The sequence below is a fragment of the Pararge aegeria genome, chromosome 11 (assembly GCF_905163445.1).
Source record: "Pararge aegeria chromosome 11, ilParAegt1.1, whole genome shotgun sequence".
In the NCBI taxonomy this organism is placed as follows: Eukaryota; Metazoa; Arthropoda; class Insecta; order Lepidoptera; family Nymphalidae; genus Pararge; species Pararge aegeria.
This window is the reverse complement of record NC_053190.1, coordinates 17,920,611-17,938,681: the sequence shown is the minus strand read 5'-3', so window position 1 is coordinate 17,938,681 and position 18,071 is coordinate 17,920,611. Positions and strand designations below refer to the sequence as shown.

The 18,071-nt window shown below is 39.0% G+C and overlaps 1 protein-coding gene across 1 annotated transcript in view; it reads left to right on the top strand.

The window, feature by feature from the left end:
* LOC120627450 (protein peste-like) overlaps window positions 1-17,834 on the top strand; it is a 61,163-nt gene extending 43,329 nt beyond the window's left edge. Inside the window, exons 11-15 of the mRNA XM_039895454.1 lie at window positions 3,581-3,681; window positions 9,679-9,780; window positions 11,580-11,824; window positions 16,029-16,271; window positions 17,576-17,834. Of these exons, the coding sequence (XP_039751388.1) occupies window positions 3,581-3,681; window positions 9,679-9,780; window positions 11,580-11,824; window positions 16,029-16,271; window positions 17,576-17,809 (925 nt within the window). The 3' untranslated portion in view covers window positions 17,810-17,834. The remainder of the gene's footprint in view (window positions 1-3,580; window positions 3,682-9,678; window positions 9,781-11,579; window positions 11,825-16,028; window positions 16,272-17,575) is intronic.
* Window positions 17,835-18,071: the final 237 nt, after the last annotated feature.

The following is an 18,071-nucleotide window of genomic DNA, read 5'->3' as shown; positions in this document are numbered from 1 at the left end:
TCTACGTCTACCTACATTAATCTTAAATGTATTATATAAATATTTCGCGGCGAATTATTACTATATCGTAGCCGAATATCATAGACACAATGATCGGCATACAGCGGGATTACTTATATAAAGAAAAAAAAAAGCTATATAGCCTACACAACTGTACACTGTAACTGTACAGACGAACAGACCGCAGAGTTTTAGTAAGAGCGGTACCCTATTACTTTTATCCTTTGGGTACGGAACCCTAAAACGTGTACGGGACCTATGATTATACGCTCGACCGTAACAATAGAAAGATCTTCCTCCGAGCTGGTGATCGTGCTCGGGGACCGAGGACAGACCATTCATCTTTGGAAGTTGTATACATGGTAAATTTTTTTTGAACACTTCGTTAGCGCGATGCAGGATCATTGTGGCGCCATCTAGTTTGGTATTGTGGAGATGTAACAATTTGGAGACCGCGCTCCAAACGTAACAAATTTAGAACCGTCAATTGGCAGTTATTGTATTGACATCACAAAATGCTTTCCGCTCGTAGTTACGATTTCGTCGGGGACAAGGTGTTAGTGATAATGGAGCCACGAAGGAAAGGTTACGGCCAAACTCGGACCTCTAAAGTGGGTCACTCATCCATTTAGGTAACGAGTCCTCGCTGCAGTTGTCCGCAACTAAAAGGGGAACTCTTATTTGGATACTTATACACCTAAACTGTTTTTAAAAGTCTCATCATCATCCTTTCCAGTGATTGACGTCCACTGCTGGAGATAAGTCTTCGGTATGGAGTTCCAAATACCACAGTTTTGTGTTGCTTGGCTCCAGCAGCTCCCTGGGACTCGTTTGATGTCATTTTCCACCTCGTTGGGGGTTTAAAAAAGCTGCATTTACAGCACTTTGGGACCCCAACACCCATCGGTTCTTCGAGCTATGTGCCCCGCCCATTGCGACTCCAACTTCGCGATTCGTTGAGCTTTGTCTGTAACTCTGGTTCTTCTACGAATCTCCTCATTCTTGATCACGTAGATACACTCCTAACATACCTGTCTCCATGGCCCGCTGTTTGATTCTGAGCCTTTTTATGAGACCCATACTCCATACTCGGCAAAGTCTCGGAGCCGTAAGTCACATTACTTATTAACTTAACTTAGCAGGAATTATGTAACAGTTTCCCGGACTGATTTAGGCCACGGTGACGGCAGTGAATCTCTGGGGTGGTATTATAGTGAAAGGAAGAAATTTTATATTATAATAAGAGTCTTAGTAGGTTATATAGTGCACAAGGGTGTGCGCAAACTGGTCCACTCTCTATTCCCTCACTAGTTTCTTACATAGTCCGATGGGATGGAAGCTCCAACATGACCAGTTGATATGATGAGATCAGGCGCAGTACCGCGTTGCTCAATTGGTAAAGCTCATTATGAAAACGGGAAGATGTCGAATGGGATGTGCAGAACACCGAAGGCTATATTAAACAGTAGAGGATGGAGGAGGTTTTAGTCCGCTGATCACTCCATAATAAATATAGTGGTGAGTCGGTCATGCCCGTAATGGTATCCATGAGGATTTTCCTTCTCCATATTTGGAAAAAAACAGTTTAACGTGCTCTGCCCTCTCATGCATCTCTCATGCCCGAGCTGGTACTAACAATTTCTTGGCTTTCTTTCGAACCCGCGATCTCGTTATCATAAGTCGAATATGATAACCAAAGAGGCAGAAGTTATACAGGTACTTATCCTAGTTAGATTTGACCCAGCGCAATCTTCCGTGACGCCAGTAGATTGACGTTTGTAGCGGTATGTACTATTCAGGTACAATTTGTATAGGTAGATTACTACTAGTATTCGAAAATAATATTTTTTCACGTTCTTGTTTATGCAAGGTGTAAAAAATAAACTTTTTTTATTGTTGTACCTATAAACGCACAGGTACTTAAGTGTTAAACGGTGAATATCAACACACAAAAAATCAATATTTTACTTGAACGACCCTATCTGATTTTTTTGGCATTTGGGTTTACTTGTCCCAGTTGTTTTATTTATCCGCCCCTTTAACAACCCGAGTTGTAGTTTTAAGAGTACTCTGTAGATGGAAGATTGTTCCAATGTGCAAGTAAGTACTAGAAATTATCTGTGAGGTAAAATAATTCTAGGCCTCCAGGTTAGTTGTGTGCATGAATTTTTTTTCATGGCGTGAGGTTCGGCAAGATAAAAGGGATGATGGTATCCATTTAGACGGCCGATTGGCGCAGTGGGCAGTGCATTCTGATTCCAAGGCCGTGGGTTCGATTCCCACAATCGTAAAATGCGTGTGTGATGAACATTAATGTTTTTCAGTGGCTTTATAAGTATTTATTCATAAAAATATTCATCAGTCATCTTAGTACACATAACTCAAGCTATGCTTACTTTGGGGCTAGATTGCGATGTGTGTATTGTCCTAATTTATTTATTTATTACTTAGGTAACTCATCAGGGCACATTATAAAGTCAACTGAATACACAAACGTAACTGACATCTTCGGTGCTCTAGAGAAACCATGGTTGGGATTTTTTTATCTTTTATAGTAGATACAAATTGACGTATAAACCAGATGCCCCACGTGATCGTAGAACAAAACCTCGCAGGATATATACAAGATATGCGTCCTGCAACGTGCCGCCCTGTGTCCATCAACCGTAGGTGTTATGCCTGGAATTACACTGGCAACCACGCCCGTCAGACCTGAACACAGCATTGCAACCATACTTCTGGTAGTACTTCCCCTGACGAGCTCTCTCACAAAAAGTACTACTTATTAATCAGAGGCACTTATATCAAGATCCAAGACAGACACCTCGATTTTATTTATTTACTAGCTGTTGCCCGCGACTTCGCTCGCGTTTGATTTTAATGTTTGACGTGGCATTCAATTTAGTTGTAGTTCTAAAAAAATCAAAGTATTCAGTATCGCTAAGCCTTAAATGAGGGGTTTGCTGCTGTCCGCTGAGGAGTTCTGTCCTCTATCTCCAACCACATTCATCAGATGTGCACAAAGTTTGGGCAAAATTAAACACATATATAACCTCTATAGTACAAAAATAATTATTTAAATCTGTTATAATTTATTGGAGTTATGGTGTAAAATCGTCAAACACTTTCAACAAAGGAAAGGAAGTTAATGTCGGGATAAAAAGTATCCTATATTATTTCTAACACTTCCAAGAATATGTACAAAGTTTCATGAGGATCGGATCGGATCGATAAGTAGTTTTTGCGTGAAAGCGTAACAAACAAACTTACATTGACATTTATAATATTAGTAGGGATACCTAGACACCAGGCGAGTGTTTCAATAGTTACGCGAATGAATTCTGAAACAAAAAACTCTACTATTCTCAAAAAGTCCATTGTGATTGGACATGCCAAATGTCTATCATCTCAGAAAAAAGAAGTAGTAAAGACAGTCGCGGAACGTGACTAGATTAGATAAGACCCGATACCCTCAGTCCTTGAAGTGTCACCAATTTGCTTATTCGCGACAATCAGAGAGCAATTGGACGATTGGAAGATTGTCCAATCTCAGGTATCCTGAGCGAGTGGCCACATTGTGACGCGCGCGCCACCTCGCCGCATCGCCACTTCGCCACGACGCCACGACGCCACCTCGCACGGACACCATGTTGGCTGTGCTGTTCGCCATTGCTGTTACAGGTACCGCATTATTGTTTACAATACAAAAAAAAACAGCATCGTACTGTCCGCTTTCCTAAGATATCCTCGCCAGAACGAGGAGGCTATAAATTCGGGTGCTTTATTTATGTATGTTCAAACATAGCTCCGTCATTTATAGACGGAGTTATGCAGACGTAGCAGCAACAGCGATTCCTGCTATTGCATTAATATGCATTATTTTAGCAATTCCACAACTTAAGGTCGCAAAAAAGGTTACGCAGATGTATATCGGGATACACCCACATTTACATCACATTCTGAAGGCATTAACAAATAGATATGACTCTCCAATTTACAAGCTTTATATTAAACTCCATGTAGGGCTGCCTGGAAGCAGATTATTTAAAAATTATTTTGTATTATTAAGTTTATTTTTATATTGTTTTTGATTATTACTGTTTTTAATTATTCTGTTATATAATAATGTAGATGGGTCATAGTTACCAAATAAATAATAATAATTATAATTAATTTTCTATGTTAATAATAGCAGCCTATTTTTTCGCGATTGGAAGCTAGTCGTAGCATAATATAATATTCAAGCTTGATTTATTCTTAAATTTAGTGACTTTTTAGTTTGCTATTACATTTAATACAATAGTCAGTATTTATGCTAAAAGATTTTCTATCTAGTTTAAATCCCACGCATCATTTTTTGTCTCATGATCTCGTATCCTACCCGTCTCCAAGACTTTGTGTCTTGTTCTGCAAATTTCGCTTAGATCGATTAATCTGTATAGCCGTGGTTATCTGATCCTTTTTCGAAATGAAAAATCTATTCCATCTCCAGGAGGCAAATGGAAGATGTGTGAGATCTCATGAATATCTTCATAGTCCAGAATAGAATAGACCTGTGGGCTGTGTATAACTAGGCAGTACAACCTTATAAACGAAATAAGAACCTTTGTAATTAGTTCAGATTTGACGGTAAAGGAAATTGCTGATTTAAGTATCTTGTGGATTTGGTGTTTAGCGGAATTGGAGCGTAGGAAATGTTAGCGATTGCGTAGAAACTTTCTTGACTTTTTTTATTGATTAGACTAGCGCTTGACTGCAATCAGATCTGATGTTAAGTAATGATGCGGCGTTAGAGAGAGCGTTCTTGCCTAGAAGTTGCTTATTTACTCTTGATAAGTATGCTGTACGATGGAGATTAAGCTTCAAATCATTATCTACAGACATTATAGATTTACACGTGAAACTATTGTCATGAAACTATTTTTATGAACTTATTTAATGCCATTTTAGTAATCCAATTATTTTTTATTTCACTTTGAGTTAGTACTTGCTTATAATTTACCAATGGTAAGTGACGATGCAGTCTAAGATGGTAGCGGGCTAACCTATTAAGAATATTACGCGGCATCGTACTGGAACTGGCTGCCTTGTTACACACCATGGCCAAAATCTCCCGAATACAAATTATTTTTCATTGTATAAATAAATAAAATAAATAAATATACTACGACAATACACACATCGCCATCTAGCCCCAAAGTAAGCGTAGCTTGTGTTATGAGTACTGAGATAGCTGATTTTTTTTTTTTATGAATATAATACACAAATACTTATAATATACAGATAAACACTGAAAAACATGTTCATCACACAAACATTTTCCAGTTGTGGGAATCGAACCCACGACCTTGGACTCAGAAAGCAGGGTCGCTGCCCACTGCGCCACTCGGCCGTATGAAATGTTCCTTTGCCTTCCGTCCAAGTGTGAAGCTTCTGGAGCTAGAAGTGGGTGCGACATGCACCTACATCGTCTGATGCATTTACTTGTTACTGCATTGAATGCATCCTTCTGAAGAGCATCAGTTATGGTAACTAGTGCCTTGACCAGCTATTGGGCTCTGTAGCATTTCAACAGTTTTGGGAATCAGTCTTTTCTCTTTGAGTGATGGCATTTGAAGTTGATTGTTTATATTTCTTGCTTTTAAATTATAAATAAAAATCCACTTATATATATTATTTTGGTTATATATTTGTATATTTTATATATTACGTATATTTATTTATATTGTCTATGTAATTGTATCTATACATTTTAGTATTTATGTATATCTATCAACACTCTTGGCTCTATCCCGTTCTCTTGCTGTAAGTCCTATCTACAAAGGTTGCCTGTAAGAGATTGCTTATAAGGCCGCCTTTGCATGTCTACATTGTGTACCGTATACTCCTTACTGTTTCTTTTCCTGTATGTTACACGTGCAATAAAGTGTTTCTTCTTCTTCTCCTTCTTTTTAAGAATCCGGCTTTGCGATAAGCTGGAAAGCCCAAGCATTGGCCATGGCCAGAGCCTCCCGAATCCAACTTATTGCTCATCATTTAGAATACAACCCAAACGTGAAGCTCTTTGAGCTACGAGTGGGTGCGTCACATGCACCAGAAGCCAACTAAAATAAATTATGAAACTAGAAAATTCCCAAATTTATCTTTCTCCAGATGACAGCGCAGTAAACTGCGCCTGGGAGGTCGACAATAGACCCAGGAGGCAATTAGATGTAAACATAAGGATGCAATTAACGTATTAACTGAACAGATCAAGGATTTACGTAGTGCGGACACAGACTCTCAAGTGTATTTATAGTACAAGACCGCTAATAGCCTCCTGAAGCGACATCCTCTAAAGGTGCCCATCCACGGGCAAGCCGTCGCCGAGATAGATTGCACGCAGATCGCAGCGATCCATAGATCTTCTGTCTACACAAACGCAATAGGTGGCTGAGCTCGATCGATATGCTTTGTTTGCAACGGGACCTCACAGAAAGCTCTTGATGATTCCCGCCTCCTGCAGCGACATCCTCTAAAGTTGCCCAACCACGGGCAATCCTTCGCTAGAGATCGATCGCTTCGAATATTGCGTCTAAACAAATGCAATCGGTACCGCGCTCGAACGATAAGCTTTTTTTGCAACGGGACCTCACAGAAAGCTCTTGATGACCTCCCTGGCGCAATGGCGAGTGCTATGGTTATACAGTGGGAGGTCCCGGGTTTCGATCTCCGGCTTAAAATTATTTGTCCCTTACATTTGGGAATTTATAATTCGGATAGAAACAGGCGTAACTTTGCGGAATTCCATCTTATTTATTTATCCAAAAAAAAAAATTAACATATTTCATAGGTTCTTTGCACCGATACAATGAACTGCCGAATATAAGAATTTAAGAAATCGTCAATAGCACCGTACAGACTCTCCTGTTTTTGGCGGAGTATAGCAAATTAAGCTTAATGTTCACTGTTATTTATAATTTATCAATTTTCTCTGGTCTGGTTCGTCTGGCTTTGACCGTGGCTAGTAATCACCCTACTGACATACGTGCTACCTTCCGGTACGATGTCGCTTAGAAATCGAATTAAGTGAGGTTTAACATAACTGCCTTAACCCAGTCAATATAACGCGTTTACTGTTATTGTAAATCGGGGTTTTTATAATTTTTAATAAATAAAGTGGTGGAATTAGTCTGGACGTACATCGAGTTACTGGCTAAAGGACGTCATAATAAAAAGATATAATAGATAAACTTATGTAAAAAAAAAATTAGACGTAATGTATAAATTTAATAGTTTACAGTTAGTTTAAAAGAAATCCATGACGACCTCTCTGGCACAACGATAGGCGCTGTGAATATTATTATAGTAGGAACAATTTCTGAATTTTCTCTGGTCTGATCTGGTGGGAGGCTTTGGCCATGGCTAGTTACCACCATAGAGACAAAGAAGTGCCTTTAGCCTAAGCGATTAAATGATCCGGTGCGATTTAGCGTAGTAACCAATTAGGGGTATGACTACCATACCCCATAACAGGTTAGCCCGCTGCCATAATTTTGACGGCCGATTGGCGCAGTGGGCAGCGACCCTGCTTTCTGAGTCCAAGGCCGTGGGTTCGATTCCCACAAGTGAAAAATGTTTGTGTGAAGAACATGAATGTTGTTCATTGTCGGGGTGTTTATATGTATATTATAAGTATTTATGTATAATATGTATATTATATATATGCATAAAAATATTCATCAGTTATCTTAGTACCCATAACACAAGCTACGCTTACTTTGGGTCTAGATGGCGGTGTGTGTATTGTCGTAGTATATTTATTTATTAATTAATTTATTTATTTATCTTACTACCAGGTGAGATTGCAGCAAAGGGCTAACTTGTAGTGGAATAAAAAAAAAAAAGTATCATCATCTGCTCATCGTCATTAATGTCCCACTGTTGGACAAAGACCTCCTCTCTCTAAATAGTGAAGGATTTAGAGCTAGACCCACAGCAGTAAATTAGTGTGTAGAATATTTATGTGAATGCGACAGAAGCGGAAGTAGCCTTCGATAATAACCAACATTTAAGCAAAAGGTTATTTCAGCTCAGATGTAAAAGTTATTTCAGCTCAACTACTACACCTAGCGCCATCTAGTTACTGCATTTAACAATATACTGTGACAGGTAATTCTTGGGGTTGCCAGTTTAGGACAGTTGCCACTTTTCTCACATTTTGGGTAAATATCACATACAAACGTTATTTTTTTGATCCGTAAAGATGTTTTGTAGTTCTCAAAGCTTCTTATTTTAACCATGTACCAATTAGAGTAAAATAATACATTTAACTGAGTATATAAATGCAAATATGTTATTAGGGATAAAAGGAGATCTCGAACAATGAATTGGATATTTTTCATCTCAGACGATTTGTGCCGATGAAAGGTACGTAACCTTTAATCATCATCAACAAACAAACTGAATGATATTAAGCTCCTATGAATGAATGAATAAATACACTTTTATTGTACACCAAAGAAAAAAGGTGTTACAGAGGCATACACATAGACCAAGAAAGTACAATTTGGTGAAAAACACCGATGTAAATAGTGAGAGAAAAGGTGAAGATTAAATTCGATACTCCCGTGTATCCCGATTAAGTTATCGACCTATATCAACGCCATTTAACCAATAATCGATTGATTTGCTTGTTTCTTAGAATTCATTAGAAATTATTCGACAAAGAAGGTTTGTACGAGAGAGAAAGTAGAGCTTTACATGTTTCCCAGCGGTTGGAGTGCAGGGACAATAATTTTCATTAGCTGGTAACCCTAACATCTGACGTCACTGATTGTTTGAAGACGTGACCTTGAAGGTGAAGTGAAAAATTGCAAATAATGCTATCAGACTATTATTAATATTATAATTAAATAGTGTTTGTGACTAGAATCCAAAGAAATACGAAATGTAAGTTTCACTGTTTAGTTTAAAGTTGCACAAGTTAAACAACCAATAAATACTTAATAAAATATAAAAATTAAATAGTTGCCAACCGGCAATCGAACACAAAAATGACAGATAAGCTGCCATTTGTCAAATAGACCCTGTACGTTGTATGACGCTTTGTCGATGTTGCTAGTGGAAAAGTTATCAAAACTACCAAGTAAGCGTAATAACCTACCTAATCGATGGTGTGAGGATTCGCTGAGGCTTGTTACCATCTTACCGGAAAAGACATGCCACCAAGCACTTTAGCGTTCCTTTACTCCGTATAATGTTGCGTAGGAACCGATTAGGAGTAGGTATGAATTTAATAAAACATATAATACAATCTTATATATTTAAACGAATTCTTGTATAAATATAATTGGAATCTCGGATTCGGCTCCAACGATTTTCGTGAAATTTAGTATACAGGGGGTTTCGGGGGCGATAAATCGATCTAGCTAGGATTCATTTTTAGATGTCATTTTATTCGCTTTTTCCGGTAATAAACGATTTGGTGCAACGAAGTTGCACAAGTCAGCTAGTATATAAAATCCCTAATAGGTTAGCTGGCTACCTTCGTAGACCGCATAATCACTTAGGTACTCAAGCAATCGACATGCACCATTTACAAGCTTCGTCTTTGCTATACGTTAACCAAAATACATAATTATAATAGAGATATTAAAGTTCAATTATATTTTACTGAAAACTTTTTTTCTATTGCAGCACCTTTGGTGTATTCCGACGAAGAAATTATGAAGAATCTGTCGCTTGTAACATGGGCGCACGCGGTCAACAACAAGACGTACCTTGAAGCTGCATTAGCAAGTATGTTCATACCACATCATCATCATTATCATCGTCATCAGCCAATTAGCATCCACTGCTGGACATAGGATTCTTTTAACTCCAACTCGTTCTACTCCCAGAAACGACTTCCAGAAGTATCTAAGTACTTTCTGGAAGTCGTCGCACAACCTAGTCGGGGGTTGCCTAAGACTCCACTTGCTAAGTCGTGGCCACTCCAGGGCCTTTCGGCTGCAACGACCATCGGTCCTCCGACAAATGTGGCCAGCCCACTGGCACGGTTACTTTGGCTCCTTGGCGAATAACTTAGTTCCGAACGTTGTTCGTGAAAGCAATTCCAATCATATCCAAACCTATATCGCACAAAATAAGATTGTAAATTCGTACGTAAGGTAACTTAATTATTCGCATTCATTGCATGGTGTTGGCTAGGTAGGTACTTTATGCTATATAGTGTTGTTATCAATTAATTTAATTTTATTACTTAAGTATTTTTTATTTTATTTCGTATTGTGTTGCAATAAATTGATTTTATTAGATAAATAAATAAATTACTTTAGCATGAAGACAGTTTTGAAAGTATCACGTTACGAGAAACAAGATAATGCAATAGTACAGTTAGTTATAAACTAAATTATATGGATTCTTTATTCAAATAGGCCTGTTAATTATCATAAACAAGTAAGACGGCGTTCATACGTACATATTTTTTTTATTGAAGTTAATAGTAATACTTAATTATTAGTAGAGTTTTTAGTGGCAGAGCTCGTTTCGGGAATTCCTACAGCCATGCTTTTGTGTTCCACCGAACAGCATGTTATTACAGGCCCATAATACTCACCTTCGCCTAAAGTTGACGGACACTCGGTCCGACAATTACTTCAAAAAAAATCTTCGTTAAGTTACACCCAAAGCTTCAAGAATTTCAGACGCAGTGTCACAAAAAAAATCTGCGTGTAGAAGAAAATCGTTAAGTGCTAACAGTGTTTTCATTATTTATTTTCGTTAAATCTGTATGTTACGGAATAGGCCTCTACCCACGGGTATGTGTATAGTTGTCCAAGAAAACAAATTAAACGAATTAACAGCTAGACGGTCGGATTCCAAACCAGTTTAACGAGCGTCTTCTTAGAACCGCCATCCAGTTAATTACAATTATACTGGTAACCGACACTTTGGTGTTTAAATTGCTCGTAATCTACATTAATTTAAATTCACTAAACTAATGCCTACTCAGGTTTTAAAATATCATTTTAATTCACGTTTATTTAAAAACCTGGTTGCTAAAAATTAACAACTTATTTAGCATCAACAAACATAGTATGCACACAATTTAGAACTTCGGTTCGATTCATTTCCGAACCTAATTGAACATCATTTTAAACTGTTATACGGACTTTTTGGCATCTCTAATAAAAGGAGAGCATTATCAATTGTCCCGCCAGGGCTTAACAGGAAGCATGTGGAACCCTCGTAGCTTTAGCTTTGAGTTTACGATTTTTTTTTATTAGTTATTGCCATCATCTCACGACCATGCACACATTTTTTGTGTACCACTAGTGCCATCTATGGGCCAAAAATCCACGATGATACATAACACTATTTTTGGCCTTTTTTTAATGAAATTAAGTAATTAACACTGCTTATGAACACCTCAGCATCAGAGAGATATATATTACTTTACAAACTTTTGTGGAATTTTATCTGTGTAAACCTAAGTTCTAATCTGATGAGTAATGAGTGCTTCAGAATGAAGCAGAACTACTCAGAATTATCTAACTATTTCGCATCTTACTTTTATAAAATATTTGTTTATTTAGGTGAGGTGTCAATGCTAGAAGCGGACATCGTCTTGGGCCAGGTTACGGGTAAAGACGGTCCGCCCGTACCGATCATGGCTCACCCCCCAGCCACTACATCCGACATCACCCTAGCAGACTTCATGACCGCTGTGGCTCAATATAACAATGTTAACCCCAAGCAGAAGGGAGTCAAGCTGGATTTCAAGAGTATCGAAGCATTCGAGAAGTCTCAAGAGATTATAGCGCGATTCAGCAAACCTGAGGTACGTTAATATAATAATAATTAATATGATCATCTTGTTAAATTATGTCGTTCTAACAAACTTGCTTACAGTAAAACAGTAGCTCAATCACGGGAATGTAAATGAAAGGTGGGAAAAGCTAAAAAGAAGAAAATTACCTAGCTAACTAATAACCTGCCAAAATTCAAAATAAAAATTCAAAATTTAATCCAAATGAATATTAGCATTAATGTAATAAATATGAAAAATCCTACCTGTACGACTATTTTTATTTGCTACTATTTTTTATTACTTATTTGCACTGGTAGCATTATAAGTAGCTCATGAAGTTCGCCATCTTTTGCTATATTTTGCAGAACGTCTCTTTCTGATTTAAAGCTTCAAATGCTACGAGATCCCTACATTTTATTGATTTGTCGATCCCTACATTTTATTGATGTGGCGCAGCGGTAAGCGTTGTGATCCTAGAAGTGCAGGTCCCTGGTTCGGTCACTTGCTTGCCGGAGCAAGTGCAAGCAAGCTTGAGTCTCTTTGTCGAGTAGCTACTAACGCAGAAAATAGAAATTCCACGTGGACAAAGCCGCTGGTCGCTACTAGTTGATGAAATGTTAGCCGCATAACCCATATTTGTTCACAGTTTAGCATCAATTTAGGGGCCATGTTTATGAACATCGTCATCTAAACTATGAAATTAAGGGCCTACCTTTGAAGAAAAATATAAGGAGGATAGTACAGTCGGTTTTATACTTTATGACTTCTTTAATTTCATGCGTTTCGATGCGCAGAATTCAATATTGGTATCAGCCAATCAATGCAACGGAATCGTACAGATGACCACCTGCGAGAAGCTACACTTGCGGCTAACTTCCGCGACGACATACAGTTGAATCAGACTGTATCCATGTGTTTAGAGATGGCAATATCCCAAGCGGGCCTTGTGGTTTAAATCCAAACAGTGTATTAATTTAATAATAAAGAAAGACAACTCTAAATGTTTTATATTAATAATTAATTTAAGCCTCCTCGAGAGAGGTGCACTAAACAGTTTTTTTTCCGCTACAAGGGAGCTACCCTTATGGTAAGTAATGATGCCTAAGTTTGTCTAAGGTTATAGCAGACTAACCTGTAAGAGGTATAGCAGTTATATTTAACCCATCGGATCAAAGTACCGGAACGCTTCATCGCTTGGCGGTACATCTTTTTGGAGTTGGTGGTGACCAAGGTCGAAGCCTCCCACCAGACCAGATAAAAAACCGGAAGTCATGTATTCTCAAATTGCTCCCGCCGTGATTGAACCAGGGGCCTTATAAGTCCACATCGCTCACAACTGGTTCAGGCAGGTCGTCAATCGTCATATCAATAAAATATGTGCCTTAAACCCAAACCATATCAATAACGAATTCCCAAACTTTCCTCGCTTATAATACGACCACAACGTGCAACGCTTAACACTGCACCATAGAGGTCGTCCAAACCAAACGTGGATTATTATTAGACGTAGACGGACGACTGACGCAGTGGGCAGCGACCCTGCTTTCTGAGTTCAAGGCCGTGGGTTCGATTCCCACAACTGGAAAATGTTTGTGTGATGAACATAAGTGTTTTCCAGTGTCTGGGTGTTTATCTGTATATTAAAAGTATTTATTCATAAAAATATTTATCAGTCATCTTAGTACCCATAAAACAAGCTACGCTTACTTTGGGGCTAGATGGTGTATTGTATATGATGTGTGTATTGTCGTAGTATATTTATTTATTTATTATTTATTATCGATCGTAAATCAGGCGGGCCCTTAATCCATGAGTCATCGCATAAATAAGCTTGTTAAGCTATAATTGCTTCGAACACATTTAGGCAATTAAAATCAGCTTACCATTAAAGATGACGTGACATTGAGGATATTGTTGCAAGGAAAAATGGACCTAATCGCTTTTATTATAAGTGCAGTCCGACAACTAGTCGCTTCCTTATTCGTGAACACAGGAGTTTGAACTTTAAAAAGGTCACAGTTAGAGTTCTTTTCCAATTGGCGCTACGATATATAAACAATTCGGTATACAGCGTGTGAAGTTATGATTTTTTAACGTCTCCTTCTGGTGCGCCGGCGGTTCCCAACAGAAGCTGTCAATAAAGCTGTGGGACGAAACATTTTAAGCATACATATGCAATTTTATGTTTTTATATCTAATAATGCAAATTTGGGTCCAACGATTAGAGTGGCTAGCCAAGTATTGGAGAGAGTGCAGAGGTATAAATATCTAGGCACTTGGCTGACTGAAAAATGGGACAGTGAAACAGAAATTAAAACCCGGATAGAAGTCGCCCGTAGTGCTTTTCAAAGCATGAAAAAAGTGCTAACTAGCCGCCGCCTAAACATCGCATTACGAAAACGCCTTCTACATTGTTACGTATGGCCAATACTTCTTTACGGATGCGAATCCTGGACCATCAATGAGGATCTCAGGAAACGTCTAGAAGCATTCGAGATGTGGGCCTATCGACGCATGCTGAAAATTAGTTGGACTCAAAAGGTTACCAATGAGGAAGTCATGCGACGAGTTGGTTGTCAGCGCGAACTTTGGAAGACCGTCAAAAAGAAAAAAGTTGCTTATCTAGGGCATGTGCTTCGGCATGATAGATACAGGCTACTGCAACTGATAATGACGGGCAAAGTTGCTGGAAAGAGACGCATCGGTCGCAAGAGGAAGTCTTGGTTGCGCAATATTAGGGAGTGGACTAGGATCGCGAGTGCCGCCCAGCTGTTTAGCCTCGCGAAAGAAAAGGAAAATTATCAAAAACTGACGGCCAACCTTCACTAGTTGGAGAGGCACCTAATGAAGAAGAAGATGCAATCTTAAGATCTACCGCTCAGCTTTGTCCAGTAAAACGGTAGCTTTCTTATGTTAATAATTGATTAACCTAGCAGATGGCCGACCTGATGGTAAGTCACCTATGACCAGAGCAACACTTCGCAGTCTTCATAGCATGTCCATCGATCTGAGGTGAAGGTTAAGGCTCGTCATCATCGTCAACACCATCAACCCATTGCCGGCCCACCACATGGCATGGGTCTCCTCCCACTAATTATTAATTATTAATTATTTAATGAAAAATATACATTTTTATGTTAACATAATAATATACATTTTTATGTTAACATAATAATAACTGTTACGGCGTAACAATAACCCAATCGGGTTTATCCGTACACCGGTATTCATCGTTCAGCGCTCGGAGTTATAAGTAGGTAAAGTATTTTAAATCTTAATATATATGTTCTTGTGTGCGTGTGTATGTCACTGAACACCTCCTAAACGGCTGGACCGATTTGAACGAATTTGTTTGTATGCGTTTGGGTGGCACCCTGGATGGTTTAGATTCACAAATCAGCCCGACAGATGGCGCTGGGGTCCGCTAGTATACATACAAAATATGACGGGTAGTTTAAAGTAAAATAGTTTAGTAAAATTTAAAAAATAATGATCGCGTTTCAACCAGTTCCACATATCGCACTTTATCGTTTGAGTAAACTTTACACAGGATGTTCCAGCTATCTAACTATGAGAGAGGTTTAGGCCGTAGTCCAACACGCTAGCCCCGTGCGGATTGGTGGACCTCACACACCTTTGATAACATCTAGGAGAACTCTCAGGCATGCAGGTTTCGTCGTTATGTTTCTCTTAACCGTTAAAGATAGTTGTATTTATAATTACTTAAAACGCACATAACTCAGAAAAGTTTGAGGTGCGTGCTGGGATTCGAACTCGGCCCCCGGAGTGTGAGGCGAAGTCCTAACCACTGGGCTAGGGTTTCTGGATCTTATTTATATTGTATTATGGAATCGAGCTTTGTATTACCATCGAGCTTTAGACAAGGAACTACACGAGTTGCGACTCTAAAACGATTGATATTAGGTCCACTTTAATTTGACGATACAGAGTTTGATATGTGAAAACGACTAAGTACTCGATTGCGAGCGGATGAATCTTGTACTAACGCCTGTTTTCATTAAACCTAGTCTATAGAATAAAAAACGTTTCACTAACACTTATGTAATAACTATTGGTGAACGTTTCATGTTTGTCTAGGAATATCTTTTTATTAGGCGAAACTTATTTAGAACATTACCTTGTTCGTCGTAAGTGAAAACGGGCATAAGGCCTCTTGGTCTAAAAAGAAGCCCACAACGAACTTACATACGTTGATTTAGTTGCTCTGTTTCAGGTAACGTTTCCGATGTGGCTGAACGCGGACATTCTGCCCGGACCTATCAAGGCAACAACCAAGCCCGTGGACCCGGATAAGTTCCTCGAGCTGGGCTCCAAGCACTCTCGCGCGGTGCTGTCCGTGGGCTGGACCACCGCGCATACCGGGAACAACGCGGAGGGGGAGTACAACCGGGATCAAATCGGAGCCATGCTGCGTTTGCTGAACAACCATCGGATCAACCAAACTGTCACATTCCCTGTAAGGATAAGTGTAGCACGTGTATCGTACTGTCACTCTTATTGCTACTGACTTTTAAACTATGAAGCAGTACAATACGTTGTTATGTTATTAGCTACATGCATTCCCGCACGAACTTTCTTCCGCTATCTTACACAATATACTTCGGCACACTCCGTCGACACAGCCGCCTGCGCTATAACTTCGTATTCTGGGCTATTTAATGGGGCTATTATATGCAAAAAATATAAATTAGAACCATTTTGGGTCGTCGCCACACAAGCAACGAAATCATCGAACTTTTGCGGGAGAAGTTTCCGGACTGTTTTATTATGGGGTCAAAGATATATCATAATATAATAATTATGTTATGATATATAATTGATATCAAAGATGTGGTCACAATTATTGGCCACCAAGATATTCTGATTTAACACATTGCAAGATCTTTTTTTGGGGCCACGTGAAAGACAAGTTCTACGCCAACAGTTCAGCTTCGAACCTCAAAGATGGAATTTGTGAAGTTATTGAGGGCATACAGCAGCCACTTTGCGATTTGGTGATAGAAAATTGCATGAAAAGGCTGTGGTCCAGTAAGTGTAGCTTAGGTGGCAGTTTGGCTGATCTTGTTTTCCATTATTAATGGCATATCTTCCTCTGAACATTGAAATAAACATCCGATCATTTATCTCAGAAAATGCCATTTTTTCCTTAAATATAAAATACACCTCTCGTTGGAAAATCGTTTATATTATACGGCTAAATTTTTAAGTGCGCGCCCATGGTCGAAGAGTTGACTAGCTGTGAGTGAATATAACATTTTGTACTTTCCCCTGGGAGAAAACTGTCTCTTGCCCACTCTAGCCATGCTGGCCCATAAAGCTTACCACTTACGTCTCAGGTTGACGGGCAATACACACATTGCCATCTAGTCCCAAAGTAAGCGTCACTTGTGTTATGGGTACTAAGATGACTAAGGAATATTTTTGTGAATAATATACATAAATACTTATAATATACAGATAAACACCCAGACACTGAAAAACATTAATGTTCATCACACAAGCATTTACCAGTTGTGGGAATCGAACCCACGGCACTGGACTCAGAAAGCAGGGTCGCTGCCCACTGCGCCAGTCGGCCGTCAATTAAGGCTTATTATGAATTAAAAAGCATAGCATTGTTGGTTGGCGATGGTTTCCCACTTACAATCAGAAGGGCCATCAGCATGGTCCGTCAATCAATACTATAGAAAAGGGTATAAATAGCTTAAGATCTTTCAACTTCATTTAGCGGCACTAATCCTTTAATTACTCTATTTCCAGCTGCGCGCCGGCCTTGCATCGAACAGCCAGCCCGTAGTCCTCGACCTCCTGCGGGAGTCCAAGTACCTCAACTCGTCCATGACGGTGTGGGCCAGTGAGGAGGACCCCATCGAGGTGGAGCGGCTGCGGGCCCTCATCCTCACCGTGGGCCTGGAGCGGACGTACCTGGACGTGCCGCGAGAGCTGGCTGCCAAGCTGAAGCTACCTACCCCAGATGTTAATGCCAAGCACTAAATAAATCGTGTTTATTTAACGTTTATTGAGCTTTTATTTAACAATTACATTATTTATTAGCATGCATTGATTTGTAAATGTGTGTACCGTACTAAATACAGACGAAGAAAGCGGGCAGCGGCTAGTACCACATAAATAGCTATTTACTTGCACATGTTTTTAACTTAATTTGGTTGTGTAAGAACATAGCATAGTTACAAGTAGGTATTACAACTGTTCGTTGTTTTAATGATCGTGTTATATTTATGATTTTATTGTTTTC